Genomic DNA, 24,885 nt, shown 5'->3' on the forward strand with positions numbered 1-24,885 from the left:
GTCCTGCTAGGCTATGATGCGCTCTCACCCGGCACATCCACCCTGACCTCTTTTTGCTGCTCAGCAGACACAGCTGGAGTCTGCAGCGCAGGCAGATGGGGCCTCATTAGTACCTCTCCAGGCAAGCAGATAGAGACACGTGCAGTTATTCATGGGGACATGCGCTGAATCTCAGCAGGGCTGGGATGATGCTCAGGTTCTGACAGATGTTCAAAGAGAAAGAAATTCAGTTCTTTCTTTCCTCCAGCAGTGCCTGGAGAACTAGGAACTCAAAAACACAGAATTTCATTACCAGGGCCTCTCTCCACTGCTACTTTGAGCCCTTCTTACAGCAACAAAATAAACACACAACCTACTAACTCAATACCTTTTGTTGGACCTGAGGTGGACTCAGATGCTGAGACATTCCCTGCTTTTGAGGTTACAAGTAGCAAGGAAAGAGCTGTTACCAGTAGGACTACAACCATGAACTAATGTTTAAGCATTAGGCTCACTAGAGACAAGGCAGGGCAACAGGGGAGAAGAAAGGGCTGTTGTTATTTGACACTGACAGTCACTGTCCTGGGTACCAAACTTCGGTCCAGTCCCTTCAGCATCACTCAGAGGATGCACAGTCTGCTTTGGAAATAACGTCCCCGCACCATGCCTTACGGAAATCTCCTTTATGTTGGCAATGCAACACGGCAAGGGAAAGTGCTTCCCCATCCCTATGGAGAGAAGAGTTGTCAAACAGCAGCTGTGCTCTGATATGACAGACTAGCTGCCAACATGCCATAAATCCGTCCTAGAACAACCAGCTCCTGTGCAGATCTGTCAGTCACACCTGAAAGCTGGCCCGTGGCATTCCCAGCTAAGCCTGCCTGAAGCCTTCCCAGCCTTCAACAGCTCATTCACTGTTATTCTTCTCCAAGGTACCTGCTCCACACACCTCAACTCCTTTGCTCCTGCTTCTTCACACACCCTCTCAGTTTCTGGTTTCTAAGAGAGCACACTTTCCTACAGAAAGAAGACAAAAAGATTTTGAACAGGAAAAAATCCCTGAGTCAAGGAAAGCTTAAGCATCACCTCTGTGGAGATGCAGTATCCTTTTTGTTTTCCTTTCAAAAAAGAACAAATTTGTATTGAACATCCTTGGAAACACGTTTGAGTCCCAGGGTGTCCTCTTCTGACGTGCCAGGCAGAGCCCTAGGTGGAGGTGACCAGCTTACACGTATGCAGCTGAGCCCTGGGAGCAGGCAGCAAGAGCAGGAGCAGAACTGAAATGGACCGTAAACCCGGCTGCAGCAGAGAAGCAGGGGAAAATAGTTCTGTGGAAATCGTGACTTCCCTCAACCTATTTCTGAGAGCGTCAATCTGTCTCACTGGACTCTCCACCTCGGCGCTCCTTGTTGCAAAGGATGAGCTCAGACAAGATGAGATTTACTGGGTTCCCGTATTTCACAGCAACTTGTCCGACCTGCAGTGCTCTCAGCCTCGGTTTAAAGGTGGAGAAATAACTGCCAGCAAAGAGACCAGGAATACTGTAACCCCTGTACGTTCTCCAACCAACGGCAAGTGTCGTGCATGGTCTCTCAGGCTCATGCAAGAAACCCATCGGCCCACAGACGTAACCGCAGGGTAGCACCCATCCATGCCTCTGTCAAGGAACCAGCTGCTGTCTGTGTGCCAGGTCAGCACTGGAGAAAGACACCTAGATACTTTATTTTCCAGAATCAGCCAGAACAACACAAAGAACCCTTTCTCCAAAGACAGAAAGGAGACAGAGGTGGACTGCCTCCACTATCCTGATGGGCTACAACAGGTTTGGTCACAACACCCCTCTCTGCCTGAGGCAACTCTAGGCAGAGAATCCAGCTAGGCAGATCAGCAATTTGTGGTTTGACCCTTTACCCATGAGCTCACAAACCACAAGACTTTTTTTTTTTTCAATAGAGATCATAAATTAGCTGTCCCAAACCTGCCTCCTCACAATGAGATCATACATTTGCTTTAATGAGAGTCAAATCAAAAAGAAAAGAAAAAAAAAAAAATCAGAAGCCCCTCCATCAAGCTTGCTAACAAAACCAGAAAAGCAAACTACAAAATGCCTTTAAAAATGTTTTTAGATACAGCTCCACCTTTTGGTATGAACTTCTTCACATCCATGTCTGCTTTCAAAAAAGCAGGATCCTTCATCCAGCTAACATGAGCCAGGTGGGCAATTCTTGCAGTCTCTTCTGCACGCCCTGATGCACATACCCCTCAGACTGGTACTGCTCGCTCCATCGAGACTGTTTATTTACTACTAATCATCTCATTATTGGTGGCTTTTTGCTTAATCTCAGCACTGCACAGAGCGCAACAGTCCTGACTTGTGAATTATGAAAAGCTGAGGAGAACCTCAGCATTTCCTATCAGAAACTTCACTTATGGCTCAGTCTTTATGATGAAAACACTATTAGCAGCAACTTCACCTACTCATTCCCAGTGGTTCCAGCTGGGATCGATAGATCGCCTCTATGCTACGGTCTGGCTGCCCAGTAGCACTACCCCTGACATTTCTGCATTAGCAGGGACTAAAGGAAGAGAGGCCCTGGCTCCTGTACCTGCTGCCAGGAAGGCTGGTTCTGTGCCAAAGACACCAGATTAGAAACAACCTGTAGGCAGACTACATGTCTGACCTCAAATGAGTGCTGGCTCAAGATCTTTGCAGCACTGAGACTCCCAATTTCTCTCTGAAATCAGCATTAAGATGTGATCTACTCTTGTCATCAATGAGAATAATAACAACCCTCCCTTTCCCTGCCCCATCTCTTTAGCTTGCAAATTCTCCAGGCTGCAGGACTGACTCCAGCTGGTCGCCTGATAAGCAGCAAAACTGAGTGCCTGCCTTGATCTGAAACTCTGGAATGCAAAGCTCCTGTAGCTGCACCTGCATTTACTACCAGGAATCAAACATTTGCTGCATTCCTCTGGAAAACACTAACTCCTAATTATTGTCAAGTTATCAGTCTACCACCACCACCCCAAAACAGGAATCAAACTGGAGAGGAAGGTAGAGCAGCCACAGTCATTTAAAACGGGTGTTTACTGTACTCTTTTCACATTAAACATGAGGTTACGGGCTATGACAACATGGAACACAAGCAGCGCCAGAGAGAGGTGCAATTGGTTCTTTAACTGGAGTTTTTTCTTTATTTGATTTAAGGTCAGGGATTAGCAAGGGGAGAGGCAACAAGCAGGGCAAGAGTTTTGGTTTTGATTTAGTGGCACTGTAGAGCCCTGCTCAACACATGTAAACTTTTATGAGGAGCAGAGCCGGCTGGAGGGAGGTGGGGGAATACTATGAACACAGACACTACAACACTGATCTGCAACGTGACTTTGACCTTCCAGACCAACTCACTCAAGTCACAAGCTGCTTGGCTGAAAACCTTGAAGCTCCACATTCGACTCATACAAAGGGTGATACCTGCACAGGGTGACATCCACCTCTGTGAAGAAAGCCAAGACTTAGACATCACAGATGGTTCCCTAAGCCTTCGAAGTTTGAATTTAGAGTCTCAGCTTCAAATTGCTCCTCCATACAGTGGGGGTGCAATGGAAGAGAACCGCATTCTCCATGCTGTAGTCATCCAGACAACGAAGCAGCACACTGCTTGCTCTTACCATGATTCGCACTTTATAGGCTGTGTTTCCAACAGAGCATAATGCCGTTACAAAACCTCCTCCTTAATGAAATGCAGGCAATTCAGAACACCTCTCCCTATGTTTCTGAAGTTGCTCATATGATTCAGCCCCTGCCTTGCTCCTCATCCTGTTCCTCGCTGCTTTGTCCCAGTAGTACCATGTTAGATCTGCCCTTCGCATCCTGCTCGGCTGTTAACCCACAGACCGGCCAAGAGACCTGCCTAGCACTGCATCCTGCACCTGCACCAACACGGGTACCTCCAGAGGCACACGCTTTTCTGTTTGGATCCCAACAGCTTCCCAACATACAGATCTGCTTCCTGATCCGCCTGCTCTGGCACCCGGCACTGCACACACAGACCCATCTAATGACAGTCACAGTGGGGCACGGGATTTGGGCAGCCTTTCTGCAAAAGGAACTTGCTCCCTGCCAGCCCATCCCCACAGCGTTCCAAGGATGTGAGTGAGAACACTCCCTTCATCTAGCTTGTGATACTGCATGTTTTACAAATGGAGATATAATAAATGCAGCACTGCTCTGAAGTATATAATGTAACACATACTGTCTATTCTGGGAAACAGAACTGCAAAAAAAATAATTAATCCTTCTTCTACTCTCTGGATGTTTCCAGAAATTTTAAGATGCTGGAGTCTAGAATTCAAAGGACATTACAGGTATCTTAAAAAAAAAATCATTATAAACAGCAAACAAACCCTTGGTTTCACAGATAACAAAAACACTCTGATCCCATTAAAACAGGTAACTGGCTCAACTCTGAAGTTCGGGGGGTTTTCTCCCAAAAGCACAGGTTTATCCTTGAAAGTGTCACCTGCACAGGATGTTTTTCAGTGGTGCATACTACTGCATTCCTTGAGATTCAGTGCATTTCGGTTAATTGTCCTTCAGGTGCTCTCATCTTTTCCTCCTCCTTTTTCTTAAAAAAAAAAATAAAATTAAAAAAAATCCTTAGTGTTGTTACCTGAAAAAATTCCCTAGGAAATGGTGAGCACTACTTAAGCAGACGAGAACAGTGAGCGGGGTGGGAGGGAGAAAGAGGCTGAGCTGGATTTTCCCAGTGCCAGATTGTAACCTGGAGCAGAACCTCTTACTGTCATTTCTTTTTATTTCCCGTTTTTCTCTTCTCTGGTGTAATAGATAATAACACAGGGAGCAGCAGGGATAATACGTTCGTAGGTGGCTGCTGGATTTTCAAATGGTTTCTTACCAAGACGTTCTGTGTAGGCAGAGCAGAGACCTGACACCGAGTACTGAAAGCAGATGATGCACCCTTTTTACAGCTGGAAGCTTGCAGAGCAAAATCACTTCATGGGAAATCTTTATTAGTGAATCTTACAACTGCGATCTTCCAAAAGGGAACCGAAGATGGCTTAGGCAGCTGTCCAAGAGTGTCAGATGTTTTTGATTTTGTTGCCCAGGTGTGTTGCTAGCCTCCCATTTTTTTCCTTGTTTGCTTCGACCTTCGAGATTTCAGAATAGTATAGTTTGCATACCACGTGTACTGTTCTGAGAGGAGAGGGATGTAGAATGCACGCAGCAGCTTTGAGGACCTGAAACCAGAAAGGAAAAACAAATCATCCTTAAAGCGCTCATTTGCCAGTACGTTCAAAACGATACAAATGAGGCTTTGCAAAAGATTTGGGCTGGTGAGTCAGTGACACGAGGAATGCTAATGATCAGGCATACGAAGCCCAGTCCCGTTTTCTGCTTGTCCGTGGGACCAAAGCTGGTTTGTACCAGCGTCACCAGCTTAAGAGCAGCAGCCCGCCCAGTTCTTCAGCACGCCCACTAGCCATTCCTGCAGGATTAGGGGGAGGAGAGAGGGCAGGAAGGTGTTGTAATTATCAAAAGATCCCAGATATCACCATCCAGAGAGCAGTACGGTACAGCCCTGTGGGCCTTTGGCATCACCCAGCCAGGCAGGCGCCCCGCTCCTCAGGGCACGCCATCGAGGTGACAGATAGCACCGCTGCACTTAGCTCCTGGCATCTCCTCTTTTCTATCCAACCTTTCTAGCTGCCTACTCCTCCACGCATGTCTGAAGAGCAGAGAGAAGCTTTGACGGGCACTGGCATTTTGATATTTTGCTTTTGTGCTGATCTTCTGTTGAGGGTATTGAATTAAAGAGGGATGGACGGCTCTAAAGGCTACGAGGCAGGCTACTGCAGGTTGCCAGCATTCACTCCATGCCTGGCTAGCACTGGGAGCTGGCATTTCACAGCACTTTGCACAATTGGACCAGTGGAGTACTCAAGCATGGAGGGTCTAATGGTTGCATCAAATTAGTACCTTTTGTTTGGTTGCTAATTGCTGGAGCTGTGCTAGCCGAGTACATTTTAAATGCGTGTATTCACTTACTGAGCAAAGAGTAAAATCCAGGTTTAAATGTGAAGTGGACAAATATAATGTCCTTCAGCAGGAGCACTGCACTTTGCTAGAGGCTTCAAAAAATTGAGCAACTTTCTGAAATCAGGGCTGGGGCAGAATCTTGCTTCCTTGAAACATCTCTCTTTACCTCTGTAAGATCAGCTTGTTGGTAGACCATCAACCTTTCACAGACAGAAGTCTAACTCCATCCACATAAAGCTTGGAAAAGCAGCAGCACTCAGATTTGCAGCATGCTAAGTGGTCAGGAACGGTACAGAGATCCAGCACATACTTGCTGGTCACTGTAATTCACACAGCTTTGCTGGTAACACAGCCAAGGTTCTGGACATTCAATTCAAGTCACTTTTTCGGAAGGCAGATGATTTGTGTTTTGTTTGCTTATTGTAAGGCACCACTGGATATCTTTCAAAAATGCAGTTTAAAAAACAATGGCAGGAACTGCCACTGTGAACTACATCTCCCTGGAGGCTCCCAGGGTTCTTAGACAGCCTCACTGTAATTCATCTGAGAACAAACAGCTCCTGATCTCCTGCAACTTGGAGTAAAAGACCATCCAGGAAAAGACTGGTGGTATCTACTTGCATTGGCATAGTACCACCCAGCAGCAGGGCTGTTACAGAAGATGTCATACATGCACAAAGCACAGCATTTTTCAGTTGAAATGTTCCCTCTTTAGACAAAGTGACGGACAAAGCAGCACTCTTCCCACAGTGGGGAGGGGAAACTGAGGCAGAAAGTGGTGTCTACCCTCAGAGAGACTGAGCAAGTCTGAATTCCTAAAATTTACAAGTCTAACTTCTAACTCCGCCTCCTTTCAACATCCAGCATCTTGTAAGCCTGCTTTTTGCCAAGCACTCAGCTTGTGCTTTAGGATATAAAAATGCTGATTGCTTCACTATGAAGAACAAAAAGCTCAGTGATAATACTTAGGCCCTTTACAAATTGTAAAGCACCCAGCAAAGTTCCTAAATAAAAGAATCACTGGAAATGGTTGCTTTTTGTGAATTCCTGAGGTGCTGGAATCGGGAACATGTTCAAAGCAGAATCTCTTAGTAGCAAATAACTAGGCAGAAGATGGTAATTTTGATGTATACTGAACAAGGAGCATTTTTTGCAGCTGTCATTTCCTTGTGCCTGGAAACCGGAGGTCAGCCCTCCCTCCAGTCACTAGAAGCAAAGGCATCCCTTTGAATACAAGTGCTTGATTTTCCTCCTCCATCTCTTGTGGCCAACGAACATCATGTCATTGCTGAACTTATTCTGGCATCTCCTCCTCTGAGCCTGACAACCCACCATTGCTACCAGGGCTGCTCTCTGTGAATGGTGTGGTTTCACTGCAATTCCCTTTAGCAAAGAAAAACCAAGAAAAAGCAACTGTGTTCAAGCTGCTTGGGATGCTATTTAAAACAAGGAAAATGAAAAATAAGGTACAGTACCAGCCTGCTGCTATGTTGTAAGAAAGGGACAGAAACTAGCACAATTCCCCAGAGCTCAGGGTGTGTGCTTGGGTTAAGATGAAGTAATTCGTTGAATTAGCCTTGTGTGGTTTAGCTCGCGGATAGAGAGAAAGGCAGCACCTTCAGCTGATGGCTGAGGTCCTGAGTATACAGTCTATAGCACTGAAAATATTTTCAGTTGCTCAGTCCAGGCGTAGAGCTGGCAGCAGCCAGACAACAGCACCCAGCCCACATCCCTCCCTTGACCTGGATGCACCTACACACTGACAGCCTGCCCAGGCCAGCACTGTACGGTGCAGTGGGCACCCAGTAACGGTGGGTCTGACCGCTGGAGCAACAGAACTAAGCACCTGTGTTTACCCTCAGTGCTGGTGCCTCTCAACAGCTCTGCAGAAACGCTACTGTCCTGTCTATACTTCTTTTTGTGAGCACCACTTCCTTTTTTTATATAAGAGGTATACCTTTTCCTTGTTGGTATTCTGAAATACAAGCCCAGTGAAGCTCACATGGTCGTGGTCACAAGGTCTTTATGGCATCTGTTCAGACTGTGCAGGATCCTGAAGCTTTGCTTTCTACAACAAAAGGATATTCCAGGAGCTGGTAGTAGCAGAAACCTCCTCCCAAATAAGCCAGCTCAGTGTAACCATCCTGAGTTTGCAGACAGCCTGAAACAGCAACTCTGAGCAACAAAAGCCCTCCACATACTCTTAACTTTGCTGGCAACTCAGCCCTTACTAGCAGCAGTTTAAATGTCAGTGTTCACTGTTTCACAGTTTATATCAGCAGTGAAATGGGAGAGGAAAATACTGTTGGTAAAAAGAAGATCAAAAAAGGAGAGGCAGGAATGACTGATGGGAAAAAAATCCTGAGGGTGGAAAATGATGAGAATTGCAGAGCAGAAAGATAGCTGCTCTTCCCACCAGTGGATATCATACATAACGCCAAGGCACTCATGACAAATAACAGCACAGCGGACCGGTGTATAAAGGCCACAGCTGATCTACATTCCTGTACTCCTCCCCCAAAACAAGGAGTGCCTCGAGAACGGAAAGCTGTAAATCTCATTTATCCAGGAGACCCCAGAAGTGAAGTTCACCCTGCTCTTCAAGGTGGAACGATGTATTACTCAAACTGTCAAGTCCACAAGGAGTCCTTGGTTTCCCCCAGGGGTCAGGTAGTCAGGCTGCTGGCATCACAGCAAAATGACTCTTCACTAACAAGACTTATAAAGGTTAAAAGTGAAGAGTTTACATCAGTTCCTCAGTCTAAGGACAGAGGTTAAAAGAAGGCAACAGAAAATAAAGAGAGGTATCTTAAAAATAATGTTGATGTGCTCAGAGAATCACATCTCAGATATAAACACATGAAAGCCTGAATATAGCATGGTAAATGGTGACACCAACACATCTGCTCCACAGTTACAAGGTCAGCCTTTTTGGTTGTTCAGCAGCAACCTTCTCACTGGAAAAAGACTTGAGTGGACAGAAGCACGAGGCTGCTCTCTCTGCTGCTGGTAACTACACAGCAGCCAAGCCCTGGATGCCTGCAATCTACAGCAGCCGTGAGACCCACGGCTGCTGAGGCACCTACAGCTCAGGAAGTCATGATGGAGCTTTAAATTCAGACAGGGAACCTTTACCTCCTGTCACCTCGCTTTGTCAGGCTCAGCAACCTCAGACAACAGATGGCACATGGAAGGGGATGGGATGACAGATGACAGTGAATATATATATAATGTTCTATTTGCATTTGCTTCTAAATTTGTCCCCCAGAGACTGAGTGTGTGTAGCCTTAATCAGCACAGAGCTCCCAAGCAGCATGTTGGTAGCAAGATCAAGGCCACAATGACTCCAAGCTGGGTAGCCAAGGATCTAGTGCAATGCTGCTGGAACACTGGTGCGGGAAGACTTTTTCAGTGGTGAGCTCCAGGCTGGAGCCAGGCAACAGGCAAATTCTGCCCAGCTCCTGCTGTGCTCCAGGCATGGAAGCTATCCCACATTCCAGGGGGGGGCTGAATTCTTCTGCAGTTTTTTGGTTTCTAGGGGAGCGACTGCTGCAGCACCCAGAGCAGCTCCCAGTTAGGACAGAGGTGCAGTTACCAGTGGGCTCAGCAGAGCTAGAACCACAGTGCCCTTTGGTGCTAAGTGATTTTCTGTTGATTACGTATTCCAGAGAAAGCAACTCAACAGTTCTGTTCTCCTAACACGAGTGAAAGCTCTTCTGGAATGGAAACAAGGACTGCTAAGTGAAGATGTTCAAGTCCCCCGTCCTGAGCTCATAGACTGACATGGAACGGAAGCAATTAGATACACATCGTGGTGGGAGATTCTTCCTAACTGCATCCTGTAACCTGAACTTCTTACCCCAGTGACAGAAGAATTCAGAAAGCAGCACAAAAAGGGAGATGGGAACGGCAGAAAGAAGAGGCAGGAGGAAGGTGAATCTCTGCCACATGGGCAGGACCTGGTACCTTCTAGCTACAGGCATACACTCATGACCAAAGGTCTCTGGAAACCCATTAATGTTTGCACCTCCTCTAGGTGTTAAATTTTATACCAGCCATGCACCTAAGAAGTAATTTAGCTACTTATAAAACAAAAGTAGGGAAAACATTTCATGTAGCATGGAGGAAAGCACCATTAAAGGGAACAAGACGGAGTCTCTTATCAAACCAGGGTAATGATATGCTAGAACAAGGTGACCGAATCATTAATTTTGCACTAAGAATTATTTTTTTTTTAATGGAAAACCCAAGCGTTTGGAGCAAGCAGACGGCTCAGCCTAAAGAGCTGGAAAATATGTGCTCCTCAGTGGGGAGCTGTAATATATTTCCCCTTTTCTGTGCCAGATTTGGAGTGCTCAGCCAATATAGAATTAAATGGACCTTGGCAAAGCAGCTTCCTGAGGAGCATAATTAGCTGGTGGCTTGGAGTGCTCTCTAATTCAATTAGCAGCACCATTTATCAGAGCCAGCTGAGATTTACATTTGCACTTGCTGACGTCAATGTGAGACTTGCAATGAGTCCCAGAAGCCTCCAGTTCAGCAGGAGTGAATTGAACTGCTGGGGTCATTTATTTTCAAAGAACAAGAGCAGGAGCTTGGTTTTGGGTGGGGAGGTATTTGATGTGTTTTTTTTTTCCCCAAATGCTCCTTGCTCTGCAGCCACTGAGCTGCAGACTTGAAATCTACACCGGCAGCTTCCCTCACAGCTCAGTTCAAAGTGACACTTCCTCTGTTCCTTCTTCCCTTTTATAAAAAAAGCTGTGTTTTCATGGTGTTTTCACACTTACTTCATAGGCAGCAGCGGACATTTCCAAATCATTGTGTGGAAGCAGGTGCTGGATTTGAGAGATGCATCATTCTGCTGAGCTGAGGAGGGGGGAAAAGTACCTGCTCAGAAATGCGAGCAGCCTGGATCATCATTATAGGGGTTCTTGATGCATCTTCACTGACTCTACCCACAGACCTGTGTGTCTGACCCTGGGAAGAACTCTTCCCCACAGATCTACCAGCTCTGGGATCCTTTCAGCTTACCAATTTCTAGCACTTAACATGCTATTACAACTGTGTTACTGCTGCTCTCCTGCAGCTAAACTCCCCAGAATGACCAATTTCTCAACCCTGAGACAGCACTACCTAGATTTGTTGTCTCAAACTAAACCAAAACAAAAACACACAAGTGTTTTTGCTGGGATTTCCGTACCTCCTCTGCTATCAGGCCTGCCAACAACTTTCTGGACTACAGAAGTACTTGTTGCTTCCCTGAAACAGTCCCAGGGCATCACTGATGCCCTCAGAGAACCTTCCAGTGGGATGGAGTGGCAACTCTCAGTGTGTCCCCCCCCGAGGCTCTGCAAGTGCCCACTCTAGCAGGCTTGGTACTCCACAGACTGGGGTAAGGACAGAAGCAAGCAAAACAAGGGCTGACTACCAGCAAGGGAGGCTGCTGCAACCACAGACAGAAGATACACCAGTAGTACTTGCTCTGCAAATGAGGTTTTCCAATCCAAACAAAACAACAATAACTAATGCCTGGGTCTGAGGGCAAGACAGTCCCTCACATCTTATTCAATCACTAGGCAGCTCTACAATTGCCCCTAGCTAACTCATCTGTCAGCTGCCAATCTGCTGCAAAACTTGTGTCATTTCCCCTTTTGAGAACTGCTTGAGCCCCATTACTTTATGCAAGTTACGACTCAATCACACTCAGGGAAAAAACCCAATCCAAACAACACCGTCTTATTTTAGAAATGCTATGACGCACTCAGAGCGAGGAGCTCAACAGACTGATTATGAACATTTGCCATGGGAAACCTTTACATGGATGTTACGACAAAATTCCAATACTGTGATGAAAACAATGCAAAGGTATTTACCTGCCACTGCTATTATGAAGTTGAAGCTCCTCACTCTTTCATTCATTGCCAACAAACTCCTGGAAATAAGTGGGGAGCTAATGAACTTTTGGTCCAAATGGGAAACTGCAACACAGGGAAGGTTTGACAGACCCGGACGGAGTCATGGGGGTATCGAGTTCCAGCTGAGCCTCTTAATCACTCAACCCCCTTAACTCTTCTCCAAGGCCAAATTACAGAAAGAAATCAAAAATATATGACAAAAATTGTGAAGCAGGTAATCAAAAAATAGCCTTTCTGAAATTTCTACTGCTCATGCTGCGGTGGATGGGCTTGCAAAAGCGGCCCTGACCTTGTCTGTAGTATCCAGTTTTAAATATTATACCTTTAAATGACACAATGGCTAAAAACAGGGGAGATGAGACCTTGCATGGTTTGTTCTTTCTGCTCTTCACTGTACCATGAGCTGTCTTGGGAAGCTGTGCCCAATTGCCCTGCATTTGCCCTGCTAGGCAGGCCGTGGTTCCTGGCTTACTGTTATTCAGGGGGAACAGGGAATCTGCCAGACAGGCAGGGTGACAAGACGGGGAGACACTGCTGGTTCTCCCATCCCTCAGCATCAGCGATACCCCCCAGGGAAGCCCATGCCTTTCCAGTGCTCCCGCAGCACTGCGCCCTGAGCTGCCCCACCTGCTGACTGCTGAAGGCGCAGAGCCCAGCACTCCAAACTGCAGGAGCTCTGGAGGTACTAACAGCAGGGATGGAAATCAGACCTGCTGCTATGGCAACCTGGCCTCCTCCACTGGTGAAGGCACCACACCTCCCCTCTGCTCCAGCTGTGAGGCGGCGATAAGGAACAGCACGGAGAATTTCCATGCAGCACAAGAACAGGAGCGGTGGCTGACAGGCGACACCAGCAGGGCTAAGGATCTGACTGCCTGATCTCCTCCCGGGACGTGCACGCTCTGCAAACCCTCTTCTATTCCAGTCTTCCACTACTACAACAGCAGCTTTTGTTAAGGAGGACACAGCAGCCAGAAAGATCCCCTTCCCTCCCCACCACCTCTAGGTGATCTGTTCTAAGGTCTTGGTGATGGCTTAGCCAAGGAGTATGCTCCCCTCTCCCCACCCCCAGTATTCTGCCTTCACATCCCACCATTACCAGGGTCAGTATGCTCTGCTCTGTGACTCCCAGCTTCTCCCAACAAGCTGCTGCTCCATTAATTCCAGCGTTAACAGCCACACACACTCTCCCCTCACAAGCCAGACATGAAGGACCACACGCAGAAACCATCACCCCTGCACCGAGTGCACTACCGGAGTCTGGCTTGCAGAGATACTTAGCCAACACGAAACATACAGCCTGGGAATCTAGCTGGAGTTCCGATGATCTAAATGCAACACACAATATCATATATCAAATCAAAATGATTGCACGGCTTTTCACTGCCAAGCTGGAGAATAAGTTACCAGCCTCAGCCTGGCAGGAAGCACTCTGACAGCATTTTCCCCAGAAGAACAGAACTGCAACACCACGTCTACCTACATGTTCAGCCAAATTCCTGAGAAACCAGCCAGATATTTATGCTTGGCAGGATGCAGGGGTTTAGCTGTAAATAGGGAAATTCCTTAATCCTATCAATATCCCCTAATAAGAAGGAGGGGGGGGAAGAAGAAAGAAAAATGTGATAGTGACTCATACAGAAACAGCATTAAAGCAGTCAAGAGTGACAAGGACTCAGCTCAGTACTGAGCCACGCGTTTGGCTCTAGCTTAACTCCTCGCACTGATTCCAGTCAGCACTGCAGGCTGCAGCAGAGTCAGGATTGAGATGGTGTCAGATGTAGACACACCACATAGGAAAAATCCCCAGCTAAGTTAGGAACGAACAAAAAAGCCTGGCTGACAGTGGAGGATTCAAAACACTTGGGTCCGTCCAGTTGCAGACTCAACTCTGTCCCCGCAAAAGGAGCGGACACACTGTGGTGTTGCTTCCAGACAGATGCTGGTTTCTGTTCAGCAGTGCACAGCCTCCAAGGGGGTGCAAAATGGGTTCAGAAGAGAGAGCAGTGGTATGTGTCTCATGAGCATTAATCGAAAGCTCAGCGGCTATGGGTGGGGGCTGAAAGCGCAATAATCCAAAAGGTCCCATGAGACAGACCAACTCGTTCTCCACCAAACATCAGCTAAGTGCAGGAAAAATGAGCAAAAGGGAAAGAAGCCATGGAGAACCCAGGACATCCTGGAGAAGTCTGAGAGATGTCTAGTCTCACCAGAATAATTCACTTTGCTTTCATTAGGCTGGCTAGCATCTCTGCGGCAGCCAGACACTACTTCTGAGAGCACCCCTAGCAAATTACACCCCTGTGGTTAACCCGAGGTGTCTTAAAAGGCTCACTTGGACCTGACTTAGTGCCTCTGATTGACTTCAAAGGACTTTAGATCAGGTCCAAACAATCAAAGCTCAGCTGTTCAGCAGAGGACAGCAAGATAAACCAGCTTCAAAAACACATAAATGTGTCTTCAAAGCAGAAACGCACATTCAAGAGTATATGGTCTGCACAAAGAATCCTTTGAAAAACTCTTACGCAGATGCTTCTTATTGCCTCATTAATAAGACTCATTGGCCATCTCATTCTCCCTTCCTAAAGTCCTGCCCAAATGTAACAGCAGGTCTCTCAGAAAACATAGTTCATGAAAGACCTTGCCAAGAAAACTTGTTTGTGTCAGCAAGCTGGGAACATTAGAGCACTCCTGGGAGTTGCTCTAACATTATCACTCTTTCTCACTGTTCAACTGCTTTTACCAGCCCCCCTCCCTAGAGGGTTCTGTTACTAGGAAGTAATAAGGTCTCACACAGAAAATAGGAGGGCACTGAACCCTGTGTTAGTTTTTTATAGAGATTTTTCCAGTCAGCCTCTGTCCTCTTATGACAGCTACATGACCAGAGCTCTAAAGGACTAAATAACCATCCCCTTACAGCTGAGGGTTTCTGTATTTGCAGGAATGTATTAACAGCATTCCCAGTTTGACAACCCTGATTCCATGCCCTGTTAGCCTAGAGAAGAGCAACTTCAATCTCTGCTTCTCACTGAAGCTCCTGCTCAGACACACAAGCCAGTTGTTCAGTGAGCAGCAGAACTAATGAAGAATGGATTCTAACAGAAGTCTGTTCCATGGATTCTCTGATGCCTAATAAAGGTGTGACCTTGCTGACTTTTCACTCGATGAGACTGCCTCCTCTCTCTGTCTGTGAGCTTTCATAAAATCTGTAAGGGCTCATGCTCTTGCAGACTGACTTACACCTGTCTTGAATTTTGCTGAAACAAGACAGCAGATTCAAAGTCTGTTGGGAGGAGATGACATACACTTCACTCCTTCAGAAAGCAAAACAAAAAAACATTACTTCAGGGAGAAGTACACAGGGAGGATTCTTTTTTAAAATATCCTTCTCACCACCCTTCTCAGCTCGCTTCACCTTCTAAAGCAATCTAGGTCATAAATATTGCAAGCGCAAGTTTGTCAAAGGTTCCACTGTAGGCAGCAAGCTGCCTTTACTGGAAATTGGATTTCAAGCTGGCAATTATATCTTTCCTCCCTGTATATAGCTACTTTTGCAAGCAGGTAATTGAACAGAATTAGTTCACAGACCTGCCAGCCTTTCTCCCTCCCTCTCAGATGTGTAAAGCATACCTGGAAGCATCTAGGAATGGCTTGTAGGCAACGGTTACCCACTCTTCTTTGTTGGAGGAATACCTTGGCTCCCTTGGGGTTTCAGCTGCTGTATCCAAGTCCACCAGATAGTGGCATCTGGAAATGTCAATCTGCAGAAAGACAGACATTCTTGTGGTTTACCTCCTGTAGGCTTCTTGTTGTATGTGTTCATTTATACAGGCTGGTACTTACCAAAGAGAAGTGGGTTACATTTCTAGCAACAAGTGAAATGCTTCATGCAGGATACATGGTAAAATATTTCTAATGTTTTCAAGTAAAACCTTTACAGCAGAATACAAGCTACCACTACTGCTCTGGTCACAGGAGGAGAGTCCTAGGGTCCCTCTCTGAGGAAGTACTGCTGCCAGCTCTCTTACTGAGGAATTGGCAAGTAACAGAGGGGAATTTGAGATGGCAGAACCAATTCTGTTGATGTTTTTCCTGGAGGTTGTCTAGCTAGCTATTAAAGACTTCTTACAATGTGGACTCCACAAGCTCCCCAGGCAAAAGACTTCACTACCTTTACTGTTAGAAAGGTTTCCTGATGTCTACACTGAATCTTCCTCTGTCTCAGTTCATGCCTGTTCCTACTTGGTTTACATCACAAACAAGAAAAACGTAATTTTCTTTGTGATAGTATTTACCTGCTAGAGTTCTCTATTGGCCCTTGTCTTCTCTACAATCCTATTTTACTCTACACCTAATCATATTTGTCTAGTGCACTGTCTATACTAAATTTGATCCTTTCTCCAATTTGTCAAAATCACTATGAATTCTAATTATGTACTTTCTCCCACATCATTTGTTATTTAATAAGCCTATTGCCTATTCCTCCTTCGCCCCTGCAAATCATTGATAAAAGCTGTGAAAAGGACAGCCCTTTGCAGTTTCCAGTACATCCTCTCATTGTGAGTGATCTATAGATGCTACTCCTATCACTACTGCAACAGCAATTCATGAATTCTGCTCCGAAGTGCACGCACAGCAGTGAGAAGGGCACCTTACGTCAAGACACATCCAGAGGAGTGTTTCTGTAGACCAGAGGAATATTAAGCATGGCTGCTGGGCAGTACACCAACTCAGTGCTCGTTTGTCATGATCAGGAACTGTTTGCAACGTACAAACATTCAAAGACACTGCCAATTAACACCTTGTATAGGTGCTGCCCTGGCCTTAAAGAATGTACAGTCCAGTTCACACAATAAAGGCTTGACCCACTGCCCAAGAGAGACAACAAAGCACACGCCAGATCAGGGGATCTGAGGGGAGCCAGTGCCTCACACTCCCCCCTTTTGTTCGAAACAGCGTATCTGCCAACCTTCTGTAAAAGAAATCCCCTCACTCCCCTGACTTTTCATGGCTTCTTTAGAAGTGCTTTTACAATCTGTTACACACGATTCCAGCATCTTTGGCTCGGAACACGATATGGGTTAGGCACAAGGATCACACAAGCTCCTCAGCCCGTTAACTCTGTGAGCCTCATGGTACTGGTCTTGCCACGGCATGGCAGGGCTTTAGCAGAATCACAGAAAACAGTAAGTAGTTCCAGGAAAGTGAGCTTCTTGTCTGGCACAACTTACACTGGGGTCTGTGCATGAATAACCTGCCCTGCAGCCCTGACGACCCTCAGTGCCTCACTTGAAGCAGATGGACATCACATTGCACCTCTCAAACCACATGGACTTGGTACCAGGACAGTCATGTCTTCATCAGCTCCCTACGGCAAAAGTAACTGCTCTGCCCCGACCAAAGTGTTTGGCGACACCCTGCCAAATTATAAAAATGTATTCGAGGAAGCAACATCACAGAAATGCATTATGTGTGTAACCTCCCAGTTAAACAAGCTGTGGGCAATGTCCTCAGGAGACTGACATTACACAACCGCCCTCTTCCTGCTGGGGAGAGTGCTCTTGGATACGAACAGGCTGTACTATTGATTTATATTAATATCCTGTGTCCTTATCCTGTGCCCTTTCTGGCTAACTGCCCCCACCTCCTGTCTTCTTCCCCCAACTCCTCACAGGTACCCCTCAGATGTCCACCTGAGCTGCTGAAGAATAAAAATTCTGTCAAGACAAATGTGAACTGTCAGCTACAAAGAACGCTTGAGTTCCTACCAGGACAAATTTCCTTTTAATAATAACCATCAGATGTGAGCTCAGTCTCATACAAGGTAGCCCAACAAGAGGCTACATTGTGTAGAAACTTCCACATTGAGAGTAAGAGATCTAGAGGCAAGGACAGGTTATAAATAAGGGTTTATGTTCTCCTGTTGAAGATCTAATTGTCTTTAAGTGATCTAAGTCACGTTTTCAAAAGTGAAATAATCCCAAGCCTAAGGCCACGTTTAAATTGTACCAGGGTAGCTGTATCATTACAATACACCAGAAAAACGAGCCCTTCATGGATGCAGCGTGCAGCAGCAAAGCTGAGCTTTTGCTGGTGTAAGAATTTTCAGCCACTGGAGCAAGGCAAGTTCTACCAGTTACTGCCTCTGTACTTGGGTATTTTGCTGACACTAGCTTTTGTCAGCCAAGGGTCACCCTTTCTCACATCTGGCGCTGGCTGAGTTTTCTGGCAAAAGCTTGCAGCAGTGACCTGAGAGGCACCAGAAGTCAACAGGCCCGATGATTGCAATTATCTTATGCTTTTGTGCTACTTCCAGCCAGATTAATCTAAAAGTTCTGTCTCCAGTACTTCTTTCTGTGAACTGAAAAGGCACAGCATTCTTGGATGCCTTTTCTGGATCTGCTGGTCCACAAGCCACCCTTGTGGCACTCCATTACTCCCAAATACCAAAGGGGACTAACAATTCCCACTTCTGCCTCTGATATGTTATTAAGCATTGGACATGAAAATGTAGTACTGTATTCTGAAATTTCTGAGAAATTACACCAGTGAAGTACAGCACATCCTAGTAATTATTGGTGGTGTACTTCAATCATCCAGAATTTTTCATTCATCAGGGAGCTAGAATACATGTATTTAGATATAAAAACTCTACATCACCAGAGTCTTCCCTTGGGTTAAGTAGAACAGAAGACAGGGCATAACTTCTGATCAATAAGTATCTGCAAATTGTAACATGAGTCTTCTTAGTTTTATCAAAGTTTTTGTGCTAGGCTAAAAACATGTGTCTCGGTGTAAACTGGTTACAAGTTTTTTTCTGAAGACAGCAATAAAAACAAATCATTATGCTGAATTATTGTCTGGAAACAGGCTCTATGGCCCCAGCATCACACAGCATCATAATCAGATCCTGTCAACAGCACACACATTAAAAAAAATTGTCTCTCAGCTGGTGACAAACTCTTGGTCCTTGTTCATCCCTCAGGGGCTCTGAACAGAATGTAGATTGCAATCTCACTTTTTTCATGCATGAGCTTTTCAATGCACAGGCTACAGCAGAGCTCTTGCAAGGTCAGATAAACACTGACCTCTGTAAAATGGCAAACCCCTCCAGATTTATTTCTTTTTATTGCAAACTGTCAGGGCAACAAGGGCTGAAGGGAAAGACTAAGGACCCTGTCAGGACGAGGACTCACGTTAATAAGTTATGTGCCTGGTGGAAGGAACACGATCAAGTTTGAGGAGCAACAAGTCCTGGTCCATTTGCTTTCACTGACTTTTATACAGAGGGCCTGCGGCCTTCGTGAGAGATCTATACGTGCTCCTTAGGAGGCCAGCTCTCCTAAGTGGCAGTTTTCCCTTTAATTAACAATGGCAGACCCCAACACATGCAGCTGTGTCTTGTTGACTGCACAACAGTGTGTAAGTCTCACCAAGTCAGAAGAAAAAAGGTGATGACCAGGTGTTTCAATGAGGAAACAAATTTCCTTACCACCACCACGTAGGTTTGCCGCATTGAAAAGGTGAAGGAAAAGGCAGAGCAGCTATAGCTGGATTAGTCAAGTGAAAAACTAAGGCCCCTTAAGCCAGGTTTGCAAAGGTCTCCACCCATCAGTTATCCTAAATGCAGGCAGCTGAGATTCTCAAGGATGACTATGTTCTATTCTGTCCTATTGTCTCAAACTCTTCCTTGAGGAATCCCACATTTCAGTTTGTTCTCCCACAAAATTTCATTGCAGACTTCCTTGGATATGCTTGAATTCACTTTTCTGAAGACCTTTGGGGGTTTATTGTGACAATTTAGGCTGAAAACAATTTAATTAGGTGGATACCAGATGGCTCCGTGGCATCACAACTGAGTGGCAAACGAAATTACACCATGGGAAACTCAGCTGAGGAGAATGTTGAATCCACTTCTCGCACTGTATGAGAAGAACGTTCCAGGCCCTGAGAGAGGTTCTGGCTCATTAGCAAAAAGACTCCCAAACCACTAACCAAGTTTTTCTGTAAGTGATGTAGAATCATTCAGAGAAAGACAAGTTACTGAATTACTGCCTCAAGCACTAAGACCGATCTCACTTCTCTCATTCTAAACGAACCCCTAAAAGGGCTTGCACTTCCAATGCATATGAATTATCTGCCAGGGGAAAGGCAGATTTCACTTCTACCATTCCAAGTAGAGCACAGTGCGTACTTACAAGTTATCCTGAAGCTAAGGATAACATTCATCCTCGTCAGAGGGCCAACACAGCGCCTATGCATTTATTTGGGGATTTACGTAAGATGTCAGTGGTGTATAAACCTCGAAACATTCCTTTGTAGAAAGAAGCCAGTCTTAGCGAACAGAGCTGCAAGGAATTTCTAAGGTACATCCTATCCTCCTCTGTTCTCCTTTCCTTTTCCTCCTCCCACTCTTTCTCTCTTTGATGCAACTGCTATGCTAATTGGAGGAGAACTACATTTGATCACATCCTGAGTAACAGGAGCGCGCACAGTATAATACAGAGAGGAGCTAAGGGCACCGCCTGCTGCTGTACCGCTGGCAGCCAACGTCTCTCACTGATGTCTGGATGGACGTTAGCCTGGCCACACAGAGCACAACAGGAGCTTGTCTGGTTTACCCTAGATAAAAGTTCAACTGTTTTGAGCAAAACCAGAGATGTTTTACTGGTCACTTAAACACACATTTCAAAAACGAGACCAAGCCTCAGGTGGTTCCTACAGTTCAAAACAGAGCTAAAAGGAATCGGAAAAGAAGTGGGAAAAAAAGTGGTTAAAGAAAACCTTCCTCTGAAGTCAGTAGTTTTTAACAGTTTCAGGCCTAATCAACTGTTCCTGCTTGGATTCATCTTTGTAAGAAATAATGAAATAATACTCCTCCTCCCTTTCTTAGCAGTTTCAGAGACAAATGCATCTCCTCAGTAGGACAAGTACAAGTTAAGTGCTGTTCCACATGATTAAGGAAGGAAGAATGGCAAAACAAGAAGATCAAATCACTCTTTTCCCCAGTGTCTCATAGCAACAGAAACACTGAGGTTTACTCTTCAATTTTCAAGCAGAGCCATAATAGATACTTACACTTGAAACAGAGAGATCAGCCCCATTTCTGCAGCCATTGATTGGTTTTAAGCTCCATGGCTCAGATAATCCTTTTGAACCATTTGTTTTCTCTCCTTTAAATGACCAACAGACTCATGCTATTTAGATTTATTTGCTATGATGGTCCTTTCCAGTGCTTGCTAACACTTTTTTTCTAAATCTGGGTACGCTTGCGCTCGTAAGCTCACTAAACTTGAGAAGAGGTCTTGTTCTCTTGGTATTATCAGCAGGTCAGAAGGAAAAGTTTTAAAACCCCCTTTAAAATTCACATTTAGTAGCTTATTTCTAATGTCCTAGGCTCTTTCGCTTGCGTGAGAAATAACAAAATTGTAGGGTGACATTAAGAAACAACCATGAAACAAAAGTGTGTTTTGCTCCATTAGTCACAGGCTGTGCACCAGCCAGCTGTCTGTGCTAAAAATATGCCACAGTTAAAGATTTCGTAAATTAAATACACTGCAGCAGACAGCTTCTCTCAGGTGGGAACACGCCTCCTTCCCATTTCCAGTAAGTACATAATGAGGCCCAAAAGAAGACAGCTTTAACCCAAAAGACTGATCTCTGGTTTTACCCACACAGTTTGCTCCTGTGCTACAGCACTGCCTTCCATCCGCTTCCGTGAGCGGATCACAAGTGCCCATACGATGTCTCACAGGCCAAAGTCATGAGGCACATCAACAAGCGTAGTCTACTGTCCTCAGCCAGGACAGACCCACTCATGTCAACCAGAGGCCTGGTCCCTTACACCAGTGCTTTCTACACACTGACAGACATAACTCCAAGGTGCTAAGAGAGAAGGAAGAAAGGACTATATGTTCCTTGGCTGTTCCTCTCATTCAAACCTTAGGACAAAAAAGAAAGGATGACGACATATCTAGTGCACTGTAAAGAATGTTTAGTGCACTGCTAAGATTTAACCTGCTAAATAATTTTAAAGAAGTTAGCTGACAATAACTTTAAAATATTCATATGTGCGCACTGTTTGTTTAGGTAACAATACAACTAGGAAAAGTAACAAATTAATAATACCAGTACAGATTATCTTAAAAGATTCCCATTGAAATCACTGATGCAATTGTTTCAGTGAAGTTTCAAATTAAGTTCCTCCTCCTCAGTTGCAAATATGATGAATACGTTTGTATTTAAAAAGAAAGGAAAGTACAAAGGAAAATTTCACTCCCTGCTCAGTGACAAATGTTTTCAGGGGGGGATTTCAAACTATTCATTCAGTTCACTTTCCTGTAATCGCAGTAACACATTACACTAAACCAAAATTGCAATAACTAGGAATTACTACTTCTTCTGCTTCTTTTCATTATTATTATGTCTTTAAATGAAATATAGGCAGATGAAATGCAAACAGAAACCACTCACATAAATGGGGAAATTTCCAAGTGCTGCAGACAGCCCATTTTTGTTCTGCAACTTATATGGTCCCCAGAAAACAAAACAGGCAGACTCAATCATTGGCATTATAGTAATACCACTTATACAGTAAGATAAGGAAAAGAAAACAGGAATATAATCCTTACATATCGAGATGGCTCTTCCTTGTTTTGGTCGTTCATGTCAGTGGGAATGATCCGTGTGGCCATTGGTCCCTTGGCAAATGGTTTTGGTAACTGGCCCCTGAATTCCGACAGGATGAACTGGAGCTGCCAACTGCAAAGAATGGTGTCAGAAAGCCCAGCAGGAAAATGCAGGAGCTAGTAACAGTTTGTGTGAAGAAAACCAAAAGCATAACCAAGGATATTCCATTCCTGAGGGTAGGCAGCCCTGCTAGAGGAGCTGTCACACCACGAATTTGCAGCAGCTTGTGGCCAGCCCAACCTGCTGATCACACAGTTCAGAACCGTTTGGTTTGGATGTGCTTACTGTCAACAGAGATACAAGGTCTTGAACGTTACTCCCACAAATACTTGTTGTAAGAAGTGGCCCTTCTCACGAATCTCACCAAAATGTACCATTCACATTAACCAACTTACTTATCTGGCAGAAGAAAGCTGCTTGGAAATCTATGCCACTCCTTTCCCACGCAGACATTAACCGGTCTCCCCTCCGGCACAGTGTGAATACTTGGGTCAGTAGCAATCCTGTGAAATTCTGGGTATAGGTCCAGGGGCCCGTGATAGCCTATGGAAGTCAGAAAGTTGTAAATAAGGGTAAAGAAACAGGTGATATTTACATGATTGCTTTTGAAAGACCTCAAATAATTGTTCATACAACTGATAATTTCTTGAATAAATGAATTGGTCTATGCTGAGAAGTGGCTGGGTTCCAAAGCTCCCGCTCCTTTTAGAAGTGCTTGTACCCTACCACCCTTATACACATTCTCTGTCCTGACTGTCAATGGCTACCATCAAGCAAAAAAATATTGATGAGGTGGGAAGGTTCACTGCATGGCTCTGATTCAAGAAAGTACTTAAGGACCGTATCTAATCCATCTCCGTTAGGGACACATGCACCTAATTACAAGTTTTACATGGGAAAATGCTTTTTCAATGTTTGAAAGTTAAGAGCATCTGCTTTAGCACTAGTCTGGGTACAGGTTTTTTATCAGTATAGTTGTACTGGCTTAAGGTGAAGGGCAGCGGATTTTTAACTGATATAATTCCAGTGATACATTCAAACATACATGAATACATACTTATGTTCATACATACATGTATGAATACGCATATACATACACACACACACACTTATAATCATTCATTAATGGTGACCATTAGAACTTATTCCTTTCCCTGCAACAATGACATCCAAACTTCTGAGGTTCCTTATTTCTACTGTGCTGTGTAGTCGAAGCGGCACAACTCTGGCAGTCCTTCAGACTTGCCAAGACCAGTGCCCAGGAAAGTACAGAACAAGTCTAAAATACTAACCTCTGAATAAGGCAACAGAGCGTGACAAAGACAAAAGGCCAAAGATAAAGACAGTCCCCAGGGCCAGCCAGTTGGAGGAGACTGTGTAGTGTTCCAGGCGGTAGCGCTGGAATATGAAGTGGTAACATTTCTGAGGAAACGGTAAAAAAAAAGAAAAGAAAATATACATATATATATATAAATTACTCAAACTCTGATATGTTTAGCAAAATTCTGTTTTTCATAAGAACCTTACAGCAGTGCCTGCATCTCCCACCTGATCTCTGCTCTTCATTTTTTCATTCAGACCCGTAAGAAGGGCACAGAAACTCACATGGTTCAGTCACATCTCTTTAACTGATAATCTAGGGTATTTAAAGATGTTTTCAGTTCTTTTCCATAGGAAGGCCTCTAGTCAAGCTGTAAAGTGCTCTCTACCAGGGCTCCAGTTTGGTGGCTCTCAGGTGAACCAGCAGCAAGTGTCCCTTCCAGACACTTCTGCAGAACTTCCCTGCACAGACAGACCTCATGTTCAATGCTGGACTGATTTCCTCTCCAACAGCAGTTCCATCACCCAGATTTACTGAGTGACCTATGGCTGTTCACCTGGTCTGCACAAACTACAGCTTTGAAGTAGATAAAAGAACACACAGCACATTCTTCATCCACCTTTAAACCCAAGCCACTCTGGAAATGTTAAAAGAAAAGCCCTTTAGGTTCTTCTCATTTAAGAGCCTTTCTGGGAACATCCAAGAGGAACTACATCCAACACTTGGCTGGGTCCCTCCCTCCTGCTCTGCCTTTCTGCAGGAATTATTCACTTCCTATCCTAATCTGGTTTCTCTTCCTCTTGTCTGGTTTGTGTTTTTCCCATAACAGCCAGATCCATGTGGTTTGGAGGAGCAGACTCTGACAAGCTTGTACTACTAGTGGACGATCAGTTCTAAATTCTCAGCTGGATGCTAAACACTGG

The 24,885-nt window shown here is 45.0% G+C and overlaps 1 protein-coding gene across 5 annotated transcripts in view; it reads right to left on the minus strand.

Annotated features, from left to right (window-relative positions):
* Positions 1–24,885, minus strand: part of ALG9 (ALG9 alpha-1,2-mannosyltransferase) — a 78,033-nt gene that overhangs the window by 39,699 nt on the left and 13,449 nt on the right. For 2 of the 5 annotated variants that reach the window (XM_055728679.1, XM_055728682.1), the window contains exons 11-14: positions 23,934–24,063; positions 23,037–23,184; positions 22,584–22,713; positions 15,583–15,713 (exon numbers count right to left, since the gene is read on the minus strand). In XM_055728679.1, coding sequence (XP_055584654.1) covers positions 15,583–15,713; positions 22,584–22,713; positions 23,037–23,184; positions 23,934–24,063 — 539 coding nt within the window. Of the gene's footprint in view, positions 1–3,147; positions 5,239–15,582; positions 15,714–22,583; positions 22,714–23,036; positions 23,185–23,933; positions 24,064–24,885 lie in introns of those variants that run through there. The other 3 variants (XR_008735466.1, XM_055728680.1, XM_055728683.1) reach the window with 3 other exon arrangements.

This window comes from Falco cherrug, chromosome 17 (genome assembly GCF_023634085.1).
Source record: "Falco cherrug isolate bFalChe1 chromosome 17, bFalChe1.pri, whole genome shotgun sequence".
NCBI lineage: Eukaryota > Metazoa > Chordata > Aves > Falconiformes > Falconidae > Falco > Falco cherrug.